Source organism: Ictalurus furcatus, chromosome 7, assembly GCF_023375685.1.
Source record: "Ictalurus furcatus strain D&B chromosome 7, Billie_1.0, whole genome shotgun sequence".
Classification (NCBI taxonomy): Eukaryota; Metazoa; Chordata; class Actinopteri; order Siluriformes; family Ictaluridae; genus Ictalurus; species Ictalurus furcatus.
In genome coordinates this window covers 19,342,369-19,359,553 of record NC_071261.1, presented here as the reverse complement: position 1 = coordinate 19,359,553, position 17,185 = coordinate 19,342,369, and the positions used below count along the sequence as shown (strand labels likewise).

At 39.5% G+C, this 17,185-nt stretch overlaps 3 protein-coding genes across 6 annotated transcripts; 1 reads left to right on the top strand and 2 right to left on the bottom strand.

Moving 5' to 3' along the window:
* Positions 1–6,441, bottom strand: otub1b (OTU deubiquitinase, ubiquitin aldehyde binding 1b). The gene is made up of 7 exons (XM_053629146.1): positions 6,330–6,441; positions 2,936–2,997; positions 2,360–2,458; positions 1,733–1,851; positions 921–1,005; positions 645–839; positions 1–502 (listed from the first exon to the last, which is right to left on the bottom strand). The coding sequence occupies exons 1-7, from the start codon at positions 6,370–6,372 to the stop codon at positions 305–307; spliced, it is 801 nt and encodes a 266-aa protein (XP_053485121.1). The 5' UTR covers positions 6,373–6,441; the 3' UTR covers positions 1–304.
* Positions 6,442–6,457: 16 nt separating this feature from the next.
* On the top strand, positions 6,458–9,028 carry cskmt (citrate synthase lysine methyltransferase). 4 transcript variants are annotated; one of them, XM_053629147.1, is made up of 2 exons: positions 6,458–6,679; positions 7,703–9,028. In XM_053629147.1, exons 1-2 carry the CDS (start codon positions 6,592–6,594, stop codon positions 8,365–8,367), a joined length of 753 nt encoding a protein of 250 aa, XP_053485122.1. In that variant the 5' UTR covers positions 6,458–6,591; the 3' UTR covers positions 8,368–9,028. The 4 variants fall into 4 exon arrangements, with proteins under 4 accessions (XP_053485122.1, XP_053485123.1, XP_053485125.1 ...); XM_053629148.1 differs by having other exon boundaries at positions 6,546–6,679; positions 7,150–9,028; XM_053629150.1 differs by having other exon boundaries at positions 6,550–7,393.
* On the bottom strand, positions 9,014–14,257 carry fam113 (family with sequence similarity 113). The gene is made up of 8 exons (XM_053629145.1): positions 13,845–14,257; positions 13,683–13,762; positions 12,383–12,480; positions 12,066–12,216; positions 11,651–11,894; positions 10,172–10,267; positions 9,406–9,528; positions 9,014–9,270 (listed from the first exon to the last, which is right to left on the bottom strand). The coding sequence occupies exons 1-8, from the start codon at positions 13,930–13,932 to the stop codon at positions 9,104–9,106; spliced, it is 1,047 nt and encodes a 348-aa protein (XP_053485120.1). The 5' UTR covers positions 13,933–14,257; the 3' UTR covers positions 9,014–9,103.
* Between the last annotated feature and the right edge of the window lie 2,928 nt (positions 14,258–17,185).

The window sequence follows — 17,185 nt, the reverse complement described above, 5'->3', positions numbered from 1 at the left end:
TAAGGTGAAAATCCTTTTAATAAAACTCAACAAACAACAACAAAAAAATAAACAGTAACTAAAAGCAAGTTGATAACATTTACAACCACAAAGGAAAACAAAACTGTACAACCCTAATGCTGGATCACTGCTTACTTTTACTCATTCATTAATTCATTAGGGGGCTTCATAATAAGAGGAAAAATGTGTGTGATGTTCATTGTACATATTTGCAATACCATGGTGTCACCATCACACAGAGATGCATGAATAATCGTGGCCATTTCTCTGGTGTATTCTCCACCATGGTACTGAAGTTGCACATTTATTTGTACAGGATGTCATAATGACCTGGTCGATAGAGGAGGAAGATGCGTGGCTCACTGCCTTCTGGGAAAATGTGGTGGTTAACTGTGCCACCCTCCCCTCGGTCCATGTATTCCACCAATATGGACACATTCAATGCCTGTGCTAAGGCTATGATGTGGATGTGGTCACTTTCTTTGGACATTGGCTCCACTTCCTGCAAAAAAACATTTAACGTTAATCCTAAAGCTGGTTTGAACAGCTGTTTACCTTCTCGAACTTTTTGTTAATCATCGTAGCCCTGTCTTCCTCCGAAATCCTACATCGGTAAAGACAGTATCATTTCGGCCATGTCCTACCTGCTGGCAGAATTCTTTGACTGAACGTCCTCCCTCTATGAAATGCTGGAAGAAAGCATGCTCTCTCTGCAGGTAGCCGGAGGTGAGCAGCCGCAGGTAAACCACCACGTAGTCCGACACACTCTGGTCGTTAAAGGAGCTCAGCAGCTCCCCGAGGGCGGGCTGCTTCTCACACAGCTCAATCAGGTCCATGAACTAATGAAAATCAACAAGAACACACATCAGGATTTACAAATTACAGCAGCGTGTAGATCGTTTCTTCTTGTTTATACTCACTGTGTTATGAAAGTCTTCAATAGTGAACTCAGTAAAGCCCTGGTTCACAAGGTCCAGTTTGCTCTTTGCTGCCACTGCTTTAAACCTAAAGATAGCCATGTTTATATATGCTTAGCGATACACAGGAAAAAAATATCAATCAGATATGTAGGATATATTTTCAAATTCTACTTTAAGAATTGAAATCTATTCTACACCAAGATGCCGGTTTATTAGGAATATCAACCTTCTAGTTAAACCCACAGCCCATTTTGCAGGGGTTATAAGCCCACCCTGTAATTATACAATTATACACAATAGCTAATCGTTTCTCATGCACAGTGTGTTAATCTCCCGCTAGTTCTCCAGTTTCCATTTTTTAAAGCCACAATCCATGGTGGTTTTATTCCCCTAATGCACAGGTTCCCAACCCTGGTCCTGGACTACCCCTTGTCCTGCACATTTTAGTAGTTTCCCCTGCACTAACACACCCACTGCAACTCAGGAAGGAGTGTTAATTAGCTCATTAATTGAATCAAGTGTGTTAGGGAAGGGAAAACATCAAAATGTGCAGGACAGATGGGTTCGGAACCTGTGCCCTAAAGGATATGGTAGAAGGCAGTTAACAAAATTGTGTACCTACAAAGTGCAACTATATGGAAGGTGAACCTTTTAAAAATGTCTGCAATGCGTAGATAGAATTTAAGTGTACCTAATTTCAGGTATACCGCCCAGCCTTATTCACAGAACTCATTCCTGTTAGTTTCTGGTAAGGGTTTTCCAAAAACTATATGCACTATATATAGACAATTCCAACAAAAGGCAAGCTTTACTTCTGTAGCTCTTTGCCATCATCTAGTAGTGACTCCAAATGTGAAAAGCCAAAAGCTCTGTAGAAACAATTTCCATCAGGCCGCGTCTTCCGGATGTATGAATATTTTTTATGAAGATCCTGTAGGAATAAACATTGAAAAAACTTTAAAGAAACTACAGTAATTTTTATTTGTTCCAGTTAAAAAAAAAAATGTTAAATAAATAAATAAATTCTAATTTTGGTCACTGCCTATTCCCACACACTAGCTAGTTCTCCACTATTACATGATCGCTACAAACTGGTAAGGATGAGGGATAACATGTGCTTCATCCAAAACACGTGCAGCTCTGCCACTGCATCTGTTCACATGGTAAAGCTCATGATAGGTCACAAGGCAGCTGAACTCTCAGGGAAAGCGCCAACCGCCTTTTTCCACATACATGAGCTCACAGATGGCTGTGCCATCCTCGGGATTCAAACTTTACCATTTGGTACATGCTTTTCTCTTTCACCACTTGGAAGCCTATTACAGCAACTCTTAATTTCCAACCAAGATCTGACAAAAATGGTATAAAGAGGAATCGAACACAGTTGGAAATATTATTACAGACAGAACTAAATGTACACATGATGGGTTGGTCTTAACCTTGATCTTGAGCTGATAGATCGTGTCCTCTTCAGCATACTCGCTCTGTAGCACAGAGAGATCCTGTCTGTCAGACACTAAGGGGATACTGATGGCTATCTGTCTCAAAACACACACACACACACACACACACACACACACACACACACACACACACCCAAGCAAATACATGAAATATAATAACTGCTTAAGAACATTCAATGGAAATATGATATGCTGTATATAAGCACTACATTTATTACTGAACAAATTCACTATACACAGCTAGTGTACATTTTTGGAGTTATTAAATGATTTGACCTAAATGTAATGCAGTATGTGGAAAAACAGTCAAATTCCATCACACCGTCTCCATGTTATGGAGAGTCTTTGTGTATTCAGGAACTTAGGCTCCTGTTAAACTTTACAAGAGTACAGAAAAATCAATACACTGTAGAAAAATATTGAGAAATCTCAAAAGTATTAAAGAATCATGGACACAGTAACTACACTGCACTAACACAGACCATTCAAACGGTGGTCTTAAGTGCACAAAGGTGGAATTTCCTTCTGCAAGACTGAAAAGTCCTAACTCACTTCCTGCTGAATTCGGTCTTGTTGTGCCATAATGGCCTCATCATAGGCCAGGCAGTTCACTCCTACCAAAGAAGAAGGAGAAAAAGATGATGATTAATAAGGAACAAAAACTGGGTCACTTCTGGAAGTTTCTAACAGACTGACTTAACTGAAGGAACCAATCAGGAATAAGTCATCTTCACCAGTTAAGACGCATTTTGCATCATATACTGTTCTTTCACAGAGCTGGTCAAGGACACAAAAACCTTTTAACCACTTCAAACAGTGAAAGCCCTCATGAATGAAATGGAACCAACACAAAGACATTACCCAGGTACAGCGGACAACTCTTTTCAGGGGAATGTAGATAATGCATTCTCAAAAAAAATATTATTTTTCCCCCCCAAAAAAATCGCTAAAATTAGCCTGATGACATCATAGGCTATAGTAATAATAATTATTATGATCATTTGCATATCAAAATATGTTACATAAAGAAGGAAGCTTTCTGAAAACAAACATAACAGAACAGAAGATCATCTGTGGTCACAACACCACAAACTATTCACATATTTACAAAATACTATTATTTCAATCAAGAGCACAGACAGAGAGAAGCAGTGGTAGGGAGCAGTCAGAAACAGACACCAAGGAAATGGTTACAGATGTAATTACTCGCTGTTATTACTTGTAAAGATTGGCAAGATGAGAGTTTAAAATGAAGAACAAAGAAGTAGCGTGCAGGTGGAACAAAATATGGTGGTCAGTATGGCGCTCGGGGATTGGCTGCTGGGAACAGCGGTGCTCGGGGATTGGTCGCTGGAAACAATGAGGATCAGGGATTGGTCGCTGGGAACAGCGGTGCTCGGGGATTGGTCGCTGGGAACACAGGTGCAAGCGCAACTCAGTCAGGCTTTACACACTGGTAATGGGTCGACCGACCCTGCTTACCCAACATGAATAACCAGCACCTGTGATGTGATCTGGAAAACCGTATCGATTGCAGGACAGTTGCTTATGTCTGTTCAAAAGGTTACTAGGCTCTTTTGAAATAAAAGTTGCTAAAGGGGTCTAAAATGTCTCTCACACTCACATGCGGTCAAAAGCTTTATGTTAACAATTGTAACAGTGAAACAATGATATGAATATGATATAAATGTGGACTTGTATTACACTTGCCTATGATGCTTTTCAGGCCTGCTGGGGTTTGCTTTGTATTTCTTTTATGACTGTCTGCCATTTTTCAGTTTATGAATTATGGTTTTCACTTGGGTATATTTTCTAGCTTTCTTCAGCTCTGTGAAAGGTCACCATTTGCTATTTGTGTCTTTTAAAAGCAGCTCTAATTGTCAATAGTAAACTACTTCAAAGTTACAGCCTGTTTAAACTGAACCCTTATGCTCTGTTTGAGGTCTATATGACCCCTCTTCAAATCGTTAAAAAAAAACAAAACATGCATCGTTATTTTTTTTTTTTTTATACTGATATTTCATGAATTTTCCTAATTACAGATCTTTTCAGAAATGTGTTTTTACTTAACGATAATGTTTCTGATGTCCGCTATGACATGAATGCACGTGTGTGATGTTTGGGGTCATGACCCCAATAATAAATGTTGAGAGCAAAGGCTTTTCACATGCTTGGTGTCTAAGGTGCAATTTCTCAAAACACACACACACACATACACACACATACACACACACATACACACACACATACACATACACACACACATACACACACACATACACACACACAGGTTCTCCATCATACACACACAAAATTACATTCCCACAGAGGGGGGAAAGGGTGCATCTGCAAGAATCTATGGTATACACCTGTAAATCCCCAGGAAATCTACTTTGTCTCTTCTTTGTCTGGCATAGGCCACACTCACTTACACTGTCACACACACACACACACACACACACTCATGCTCTCTCTCTCTCTCTCACACACACACACACACACACACACTCTTTCTCTCTCCTCCTCAAATCATACACACACACACACACACACACACACACACACACACTCATTTCGCAATATTTCCACAGAGATGGGAAAGGTGCATCTGTGAGTATGTGTGGTATACACCTGGAAATCTTCAGGAAACATTAGGAGTTTCTACCTTGTCTGGCATAAGCATGGAGTTTGCACGAATTTGCACATAGTTAGTTTGCCTGGTTAGTGAGTGTGTAGATTTAAAAACAAACAAACAAAAACTTTTGCATTTACTTAAATTTGTGTTGTTTGAAAAAAAAAAGAAAAAAAAAACCATGATATCTGACAGGAGTCTGATATCTGACCCCAAACATAAGTAATGCTACTATTTTGGAAAACAATTTTATTCTGTGATTAATTTTTTTTTCAAACAAAAGGGATATTTATGTGTGTTCGATAATATATACAGAACATACACAGCTATATGTTTTCCATCATTTTGTCTCAATTTACGAAATGATACGGTTATTTCTCGAATTAGTTGCTTTTCTAAAATGCACATTCCTACTTCAGTAAACATAAAAGTTGATACATATTTCTATTCTTTTATCGCTTCAATAAACTCAGGATAAATGGAAAGGAACATTTAAGCAGGGGGAAAAAAGGTTTATTTCATAATTATAATGATCATTTTCACCCTTTAATCATTGGGGTAACAGTGACCCCAAACCACGAGGAAGTGAAGCAAACCTCAACAGAACATATATAAGACCTACACACATGCTGACTGAAGTCATTAGACAGTATTAAAAACAGATGAAGTAACGGATATGAACGCGAAAGTACATTTTTAATCAGGCTAATAAAGATGACTGCAGGAGTATCTGAACGAGTTTTCAGGAGTAAATGAGCAGGTCTTTGTGCTTTGTACAGAAACTGTTCGGTAGAGGGTGAAGAGTTTCACACTCGTCTGTACAGTACAGTACAGTATGTAAACAAACGAGGTTCACTCAGGAGAGCAACGATGGAGCATGATACAAGCTCACGCACTGCTAGAAATAGAAATGAATATGCAAACATTAACTCAATTTACGAAGTTAACAAGCTGATCGTTGGTAGATGAAGATATTCATGCGCTCTACAGTTTGTGCTGCAGCAGATGACCCTAATTTAGACTGCGCCAAAGCATTTAACAAACAGGACAACGTACCAAACATCACCCCTGAGTTTACCCCAGTGGCATTAAAACACTTTTCTGCTTTCTAACATCGCTATCTCCTTCCTTTGTTGGATATTCAATGCTAATTATATATTGCGGACAACAAATAGACATTTATTTCCCCGAGACAAGTTTTGAAATAAAACATATAAAAGCCCATAACATTGTGCTCTAAATCCTGTAGCTGGAGACCCGTACAAACATACATGTTTGTTTTTGTTTTAAAAAAGGAAATGTTTCTTCACTCACCCTCCATCTCTCCCTGTGATGTTTCCTGCTGCTCGTCCGCCATCTTGGATTCAGGGTTGTGTTTCCCCTCCCGCTGTGAGAGCGGTTAAATCCCAAACCGCTCCTGGGTACATGGATAAGGCCACTTCGTAGGGAATGAAGTCATCGCTAAGTAGTGCACAATAAAACCACTGGGGTGTGATTTGGGGCGCAGCCACTTCCTGCACTTCCGGGTCAGATTTGTTCCGCAGCAACAGACGTCGTGTCCTCCAGACATGTTAAAATGTTGCTAGTATTATGTAGGGTTTCCTTGTCGTTTAAAAGTTTGAGAAAAGTATCAGCCCGGCGTTGGCATCATACTAGTTTGACAAGTTAGTTAACGGTTTATTCCCTTTTTTTTTTCTTTTTTTTTTAATAATACACATATGTCAAACAAGGCATAAGGAAGGGATTGTTTTCAAGTACATCATTTTGGATCATGGTGGAGAGAAATGTGCTATTACTGACATGCAGATTTGATTTTTTTTCTGCTCGCATTTATAATCTGATTGTTCGTTGAGAATTGTATGAACAGTATGAATTGTTTTGCCTCTATTAGGAGGACTTAGTGACAATGGAAATGGTGTAGCAAATTAATAATTGGGTATACTTTGAGTGCAAAAGTTAGCATCCCCCCAGGGTATCTGAGTATAAAAGTAAAACGTTCTGGCATTACAGTTTATACAGAAAAGTAATCCAAGCTACAGGTGAAATCCTGAAGTAAGATTACAATCTCAAACATATTGTACAATCAAGAGAGGCATGGTCTGAAAACAACAATTTTCCTGTGACCTTGTTGCAGGATGTGATCCAGAGAAGGCAGTAGATGACACATGGGAGAGTGATAAATACATCAAGAATACGCAAGGCGAATATTACAACCAAGATTATTTAAAGCAAAGTGTGCGGCCAGTGTTTGGGTAGGTTTTCATTCTAACCAAAAAGCCTCCAGTAGACTCTCAGATATGGTGCCTGCTTGGTTGGAATGAAAACCTGCAGCCATACTGGTCCTTTGCTGATACAATTGAACATCCCTGACCTAAAAGGTACTTGGGGCATGCAAAAGGTTGGACATGGTGACAACAGCTACATTTGAGCATAAAAGTTAATAGGAAATATTTATCACATTCAGAAAGGGAGCTACATGTGAACACTTTATATATATATATATATATATATATTTTAGTTCCTTAATATACACAATTTGGGATAATGAAGGAATAGTTTGTCTTAAGGTTGTGAAAGCATTTGCACTCAACTGTATGGTAAGGTTAAAAATATGTTACTGCCAGGAATCAGTAAATTTGCAGTTTCAGTATCGTACCCATTCACTAAATGTATGCTTGCATTCACAGGTGACCTAATTAACAACATGGACAAAAAAGCAACATGGGACAGGTTTTACACAGAAAACAGCAGGAAAGGAAATTTCAAGAATTTTGAGTGGTTCTTTGGCTTTCATTCAGTCAAAGACTACATCTTGCCTCTACTGCAGTCCATGTCTGATACTCCTGCACCATTACATGTTCTGGACATTGGCTGTGGCACCTCAGCATTGGGGCCTGGTATCTTCACACACTCACAATGTGCAGTGAAGGTCACATGTGCCGATATCTCTCCGGTGGCGGTGCGGTTAATGCAGGAACATGCTGAAAGTACACCAGTGCAACCCTGCAATCCAGCCTCTACCCTTTTCTTCAGAGAAATGGACTGCACAGAGCTGGAAGGACACTTTGAGCCCAGAAGCCTGTCCTTGATAGTAGACAAAGGTACAACAGATGCACTGGTGAGGTCCAAGGAAGGACGATCAAAAGCTGGTCAAATTGTACAGCAGTGTCTGACTGTGTTGAGATGCTCAGGGAGCTTGCTGCAGTTTTCAGACGAAGATCCAGATGCCAGGCTGCTTTGGCTGGAGAATGAGAGTCAAAACTCAGCTGATGTATCAGTACATGAAGTTGGAGAATTAAGAGGGGTCACTTACTTCTGTTATCAAATAACTCCTTATACAGCCCAACACTGACATCTTGAATGTTACTCTCTATTTTGTGTGATACTGTCATTTTGCTTTATGTGATTATATTTCTCCACACATTAGATTACTACTGCTTGTTGTTATTCCAGTGATTTTGACCGTGATTATTGTATGCACAATGCAATCACAATGTTTGCGTCTTGGTATTTGTAAACCAGACCAATTGGCAGAATGAATAGTTTAAAGATAAACCATTGAATGCAGATGCGTTAGCATTATTTTACATGTAACATTTTATTTGTAACTTGCATAAGTGCCAAGTTTTAAACAAACAACAAAAGCCATTTTTTACAAAAAGCCAATATAGCCTCATACAATATTCTGATAGACTCCAAAACAGCCAACAGTGTATCCATGCAAAGCAGGGTTGAGGTTTATATGGCATATAAAAATATAAAAATTGGAAATTGTAGATAGTACAATGGTGTCCACATAAAATACCACCAATAAAAGCCTGGGATGATTAAGAACACCAATAATGAAGTACAAAAACATTAAGGTGTTAAAGTAAACAATGTTTTGGGTTTTTTTTTTTTTTTTTAAATACACAATGGCACGTTATAAAAAGTGAAGGAAAAAAAGGTAGTTTACGGATTTATAGCTTACTTTAAACAAACGAATAAAGTTTCTTCCAAAGTGTTTCCACATTTAGTTCCTTCTGATGAGGGTTTTAAAGAACATCACTACATTTCAGCCATCAAACAAATCACATTATTGCTTGTTTTCAGTATCTGTATGACCGGATAGAATTATGCCGAGAGTATGGGTTAGACTGCCGCTTTGCGCGTTTTTGCTTCATCACAAAGTTGTTCCCTGGGCAGGAGGGGGCAGCAGGCAGCAGCATGGTTCTGCCATTACCACCATGGCCATGGCAGTTGTCATAGCTCCCACCTTAAACCAAAAATGAGAAAACTCATGCTGACTAACACAGAGCATAATGTAACAATTCTATAGTCAGAAATTCTTAAATAAAGATGAGCTATAACACAAACGAGAGTGATGGTAATGGCCATAAATCTCTCTTACCATTATGGGTAGTTTTGTTCTCAAAGTTAAAGTAACCAGTGCTGAACTGAGAGCGTGTAGGTAGTGCATCCTCATAATAACGGGGTCCAAATAGGCCATCATACTGCAGCTGTTGTTCACAAGCTGGCAGTGAAAAGATACGTTAATAAAACTATATCTTCTCTAAATACTCAGGTTTCATTCAAATTATGGTTTGATGTTACATGACATACAGAGTCCATCACTGATTTTAGTTAAATTTGTTTAAATTTCTTTTATCATATTACCCTCAGTAGTAGTAGGGTATTGACAGTTGCCTGTATAGATGAAGCCATTAGATCCAAAGTAAAAAACTAACACCTCATGTCATAATGTGGGCCTGCTGCAAAAATTCCAAATATATGCTGAAGAACCAGTTCATGCATCAATCAAGACTGCTTGTGAGCTTCTGTTTCTACACAGGCACTTCATGGCCTAGTAAATGACACCAGACTGGCTGTTTTTGGAGAAAACATTTAACAAAAGTATAAAACCTGAAACCAGCAGTGCTATAAATGTACACAAATGTTTTCCTGTTTGGAAGATTCTTTGTAAATTTTGTGTTATTTTGAAACTACACAACCACTTTGTTTCCAGGGACTCCACTGCAGGTCTTTAGTCTGGCCAGGTTTTAGCGACAATGTTCAGGTTCTAACAAAAGCGTCTACTTGCTGTTCAGATAAACCTCATTAGAACTGTACAGTTAGGCAGACAAATTATATTAAAAGAGACAGATTCAGAATTTTACCTCCATAATGACCAGAATCTGCCATGGACCTTGCTGGACTGTAGTCACTTTGATTTGGAGTCTGCTTGTAATACAGCAACCACGTCTTACTCTGGTCTACAAAATGAAGATTACTGATAAAAAGCTGCCAATGAAAAATACATCGCAATAAACTTATAATTCACAACACTTTGGACTAATTTTCTCTTGCAATATTGTGGCAAGAAAGACCAGTGAAGAATCCCCAAATAGTTGTGTCTGTAGTCCTTCATTAGTATGACAAAATGTAAATTGATATTCTAGGTTCACTGACAGGGACAAGCTGCAACTTGTCTTATAGCAAGTATAAATTGCTGTGAGCAGAGGGTCTGCAAGCTGAAACACTTTTCTTGATGAAAGAGATCAGAGGGGAACGACCTGCCTGGTTTGAGCTGACAGGAGGTCTATAGTAGCTCAAATAAGCACTCTTTACACCTGTGGTGAGTAGAAAAACATCTCAGGACTCACAACACATCAAACCTTCAGGTGGATTAACTACAACAGCAGAAGACCACATTGGGTTCGGTTCCTGTAATTCAAGAACAGGAATTAGAAAACAAACCACTGTCTTTTTTTCAAGGAATCCGGTCAAATCTCGGTGCGTAAAGGGGAATGCCGATAACCACCGCTGAATGCACGTGATCTCCGATCCGTCAGACGTCACGGTCTTGAAAACAGTCATGAGTCTGTAATAGATATCCTAACATGGGCTCGGGAATACTTTGATAAACCTTTCGGTCAACACCATTCGCCGCTGCATCCACAGATGCAAGTTAAGGCTTTACTATGCAAAGCAGAATCCATACATCAACACTGTCCAGAAGCGCCTCCGACTTCTCTGGGCTCGGTCTCATCTGAGATGGACAGTAGCACAGTGGTATCATGTTTTGTGATCCGACGAGTCAACATTTCAAGTTTGGACAAAACAGCCGTCGTGTTCTCCGGGCCAAAGAGGAAAAGGAGCATCCAAGCCGTTATCAGCGTCAGGTCCAAAAGCCAGATTCTGTCATGGTATGGAGGTGTGTCAGTGCCCATGGCATGGGTAACTTGCATATATGTGAGGGTACCGTTAATGCAGAAAGATACGTACACATTTTGGAGCAACATATGCTGCCATCCAGAGCAGGACAACGTCAAACCACATTCTGCTCGGATTACAAGTGTATGGCTGCATAAACAGAGAGTGCGGGTGCTAGCATGGCCTGCCTGAAGTCCTGAAAATAGTCCCGAGTCCTATTTTTTTTTTTTTTTCAAAAAAATAAATTTAATTCACAAAGTAAAAAGTCAAATAATGTGTTTTCAATATAATGACTCTTTTGGGGTTTTTTTGCATTTTCCATACTGTCCAAACTTTTTTGGAATTGAGGTTGTACAACAAACATGTTAATAGGTAAATAATTCTGGTTTCAGTAGGAACATGAAATGAGTCACAAGAGTGTCCTAGAGTCTTGTTTAACTTACCTGGGGCTAGAGGGTTGGGCAGCTCTACACCCCAGGCCTGAGCAGAATGAGCCAGCAACAAGCACGTGATATAACGATGAGCTACAGCATTCCAGTGAACCCCATCATTCATGCGATGCTGGAGGCTAAACCGGAAGTGAAAGTGAAGGTCTAGAACATCTAACCCATATGCATCTGCCAGCATTGCACCATAGAAGTTTGCCTCAATCACATCATAACGAAGAGTTGGGGCCACGTCCTGAATCTGAAATGTGGGAGGATCTTAAAACAGTTACTGATCTGAATGAATCAGCCACACAGACAAAGGTTCTGTGGACTAATTAGGTTCTAATTAACACTTCTCTTGATTTATGCTGCCAATATCTAGAGAAAATACAGTTTAGAGTACTCTAGCCCAAATTAAGAACTGACCCACCTCTGGTACCAGAAAGCCTCCTATGATCTTCTTGCCCAGTGGCATGGTCATGTTCCAGACCACAAGGCTATCCTCTGGTAGAACAGCCTTCAGCTGCACAAAAAATTTATTTAGGTTCTCCTTGTACTCTGGGACCCACTTACGGTTGTATCTGATGAGCAAAAGAGAGAAAAGCACACAATGCAGAGACCATTATACCTCCTGGACATGTGGAGTAGCTATAATCTATTGAGAAAATCTCTTTTTCTTCCTTTCTGAGCTTTAGGTCAGTATTATGTGAAAGTTTAGATGATAAACACCACCCTTTACACAGTTACCTTGATATATCCCAAACACAGGAGCTCACTATGACCACATCTGGCTTCAGCTCATGTTTGAAGTCAGAAAGGATGCTCTCCATGTAGCGAGAGAAGACCTGTGTGATGAAGTAGAACCGGACCAGGTGATGGTTCGTGCGATACTGACGAACTTCTCGGTACTCTGTGCCATTGTTCATATGACCTAGTCTCCCACCCTCTATTAAACAGTCTTGTTCAAAGGACAGCTCTCCCTTGATGACAGAGGTGAGAATTATTAAAGCCCCAGCATATTATCATTACTGACACTTAATCATTTGGCTTTTATTCATGTACACTGTACAGTTAAACACACATGAAGAGTTCTCCAATTAAAGAAATAAATGTGCCAGAATCCTAGTTTTCACCTGTATAATGTTAAAGGCTGCATTTGACAGTTTGGTCAAACATGAAAGAAACAAAAGAAGGGGTGGTTGGGCCACAATGTTGTGGCCATCATCCAAGAGTTCTGTGTAGAAATCTTGTCTGGTAAAGCTGGCATTCTCTAGGTGACTAAAATGCTCATTCCTATAAAGACATTTACACATCCACATGTTGGCAATAATTAATCACACCCCATTGTGCCATAAATAATATTGCTCATCCATGGTCATCAATTCATTCACCTTTATGAAATCTACACTATATGGCCAAAAGTATAAAGACACCTGACCATCACACCCATATGTGGGTCTTCCCCAAAATTATCGCCAGAAAGTTGGAAGCACACAATTGTATAGGATTTCTTTGTATGCTGTAGCTTTAAGATTCCCCTTCACTGGAACTAAGGAGCCCAAACATGTTCCAGCATGACAATGCTCCTGTTCACAAACTGAAGTCCATAACAACATGGTTTGCCAAAATTCCAGTGGCCTGTACAAAGCCCTGAACACCTTTGGGATAAATTGTGATGCAAGCTGTACCTCACTAATGCTCTAGTTGCTGAATGAGCACAAATCCCCACAGCCATGCTCCAAAATCCAGTGGAAAGCATTTGCCGAAGACTGTAGGTTTTTATCACGGCAAAGGGGGACTAAATCTGGTATCGAGTGATGATCAGGTGTCCACACACTCTTGGCCATATAGTAAATTTGAAAACCTAGCTTTGGCAGTTGCAATTCATAGCAAAGGTAAAATGCCTAGTTTTAGGTCCCTATAAGAAACTAATGAAAGGGTTAACCTACATGCATCAAAGTAAAGATGGCTTTATTCAAACACAAAGTGTGGTTAATAATTCAAACAAACAAACAAACAAACAAACAAACAAACAAACAACACATACCTTGCGTTTGAGCTGGGATAACGACAGATAAGAGTCTCTTTGCAAAAGCAACACCAAGTCTTTGTACACAGACCGCTGAACTAGAAGGAAAAACAAATATTTACCAGCAGCTACATGCTATGGGATCATCACAGTGTTTGTGTGTTCAAAGCTAATACTCACTTGAATCACCAAGCACAACAACAAATTTGTTATGGAGAAGTTGACTAGCTTGACGATGAGTCACAGTCCTCATGCAGGCCTCTCGCATCTTGCAGCTAATTTAAATAAAGGTGTAAAGCAGTAATATAGCTAGATAACTAGCGGAAAACGTAACTAAACCAAAGATGTCGAGATATCCCTGGCAGAAAATGTTGTCTGCAAAGTTCTGCCAGCTTTTCCCTCCAGGTTTAAATGCTATAGCTGCTCGTCTCCAAGTAGATAACAACCTCCCCACTAACGTAATTTATATGATGCCCTTAGGAAGTGAGCAAACACTTGCCCTGAATTAGTCAACTCTATAAACGATATTAATGGCGGAATTAAGCAACTCAGTAAATAAACCAGTAAGGAGCGTTCATATGAACCGAGTAATCAAAAACAGTGGAATAAAGTTGTTTAAATCCCGCTGTTTTCCAACAGAAAGCGGTCTTTATTCTCTGTTTCCCTGCTCAGTTACTAACGGAACATCAGGGTTTAAATTAACTGCCATAAAGTTGGCTTGATGTTGGACGTTCAATATTCACAGATATGCGGAAATCAAGGGACCGTCTCTAAAGTTACACACCACGTTGTTATACACGTCTCTAACTTCAATAGCATTTGAAGGAAATAACGTGCAGTCATATAACCAACTGTAAAATGTTCAACTAGGTGTCAAACTATTAAATCATACATAAAAATTGCCATGAATTTCACTACCGAACGGGCTCATACACAAAATATACCATTATTTAAAGCTCAATAGCATTTGAAGGGAATGATCTACAGTCACAGAACCAACTGTAAAGTGTTCATGTAGCGGTCAGGTATGACGCACATCTTTTAGATTTTTGATATTTAATAAAATAAACTATTAAATAACTGTTTCTGTATCTCTCTAACCAAAACAATAAATTTATTGCATTTAGATATTTTTACGTACGGCTGAAACCACTGTTTCCGACTCTGAGGCCTGGAAAACAGCATTTATTTTTGGTGTATTGATCTGGGACGAAAGCCAGAAAGTCTTTAAGCTGGTAGAAATGTAAGATATCGTATAGACATGAATAATTCATTAAGACAACGGAGGTTGGTTTGTTTTTAGAAAGAAAAAGCTAATACCCTGCCTTTTTTTATACTTTGGTTGGAGGGATTTTTCCAAAACACGTACATCTGGGCATCCTTTTGGGAGAGAAGTTCAACCATTTTGATAATAAATATAACTTCTTATTAACATCCTTCACTGTCCGGAACGGTACACATCTGACAAGTGTGTTTGGAATAAAAACATCTATTAAGGAATATCAAGTCTCACAAAACAATTTCAGAACAAAACGGATACCCCCGGATCATGTTTAACTCTTTTTATTAATTCTTCAAAGAGGTCAAGGACCCTGTTGCTGGTAGAGGTCATTAGTTCGTGCGTGGCATGAAATCCTTCCTCATCATTTTCTGCCTTGCTCTCCAGAAAATCCAGCACAGTGCTGCTTCTGCTTTCTCCCATTTTGTGATCTGACTTGGTGTCACTTTTCTCTTCAGACCCATCTTCTCAAGTACATCACATTTACATTTATTCATTTAGCAGACGCTTTTATCCAAAGCGACTTACAAATGAGAAAATACAAGCAAAGCGATATATCAAGCAAAGAACAATACAAGTAGTGCTATCATACAAGATTCATTAATTGAGTTCCAGAAGAAGCAAAGTGCCAGAGTAAGGTTTTTTTTTTATTATTATTTATTAGGGGTTGGTTAGGTGTTCACGGAAGAGGTGGGTCTTCAGCTGTTTTTTGAAGATGGTGAGAGATTCTGTGGTCCGGATTGAGGTTGGAAGTTCATTCCACCACTGAGGAACATTTAGTTTGAAGATTCTTGAAAGGGACCTTGAGCCACGCTGAGTAGATGCTAATAAGCGTCGGTCGTTGATTGATCGCAGATTGCGTGAGGGAACATAAGCATTCAGGAGAGTGTTGAGGTAGGAGGGTGCTGTTCCAGACAAGGTCATGTAGGTGAGCATCAAGGCCTTGAATTTGATGCGGGCGGCTACAGGAAGCCAGTGGAGGGAGATGAAGAGGGGTGTGACATGGGTTCTCTTGGGCTGGTTGAAGACGAGGCGTGCTGCTGCATTCTGAATCATGTGAAGGGGTTTGATGGAGCTGGCTAGGAGGCCCGAGAGAATGAGTTGCAGTAGTCCAGTTTTGAGATAACAAGAGCCTGGACTAGTAGTTGTGTAGCCTGTTCGGTGAGGTAGGGTCTGAATTTCTTGATGTTGTACAGGATGAACCTACAGGACCGTGCAGTTGTTGAGATGTAGTCTGTAAAGGTCAAGCTGTCGAGAATCACCCCAAGGTTCCTGGCTGTCCTGGTTGGCTTGAGTGTGGTTGAGCCGAGCTGTACAGTGAGGTTGTGGTTGATTGAGGGACAGGCTGGGATGAGAAGCTCAGATTTTGCCAGGTTGAGCTTAAGGTGGTGTTCCATCATCCAGACCGAGATGTCCTACAGGCAAGCAGAGATACGTGCAGAGACAGATGGATCATCAGGCTGGAAGGACAAATAGAGCTGGGTGTCATCAGCATAGCAGTGGTATGAGAAGCTATGACACTCAATCACCTCCCCATCACAATGCAATACAAAACAACAAATGATATACACAAAAACTCAAACCAAGACATATTAATGATATTATGACAGGTATTAGCTAATACCTCATTGCACGTATCAAACAAAGTGAAAACATAACTATGTCCTTCCATCTATAACTCGAGCTAACTCACCTAACTCCAGGCTTTTTTGGCACTGTGGCTCCTCCCCCTAAAGTTTCCCATCCATTTTGGTGAGATGTTGGTCTCCTCATCAGTCCCCGGTGGAAATGACTTTGAGTGGTGCAGTTCTGAATCGTATTATTTTGAATATTTGGTTATCCCTAAATGCAGAAGCTCAAAAACATATTGTGCATGACCGATGCGTTACTTTAAAACGAAATAACTCTACACCTATATAAAGTTCACGCTCTATTGTCATATACAAGGAGCATTAATTTCAAGCAGAAAAATATATGAAAACATTACATATAAAATTTAACACATTAAACTAAAAAGTACAAAATGTGCTTAGAAATCCTCTAAAATGTTTAGTGCTATGTTCAACATATGTTATTTCATCAGTACAGTCTCCAGTTACAATAACATCATGCCTATATTTATGAATGGTTGGAGTTCCTGCCATTGTGCAGATGTAAAGGAGATGTGGAATTTGATTGTTTAAAAAAGAACTTACCTTAGCTATAACCAGATATAATTAATATTAATTTAACACCAGTTGTT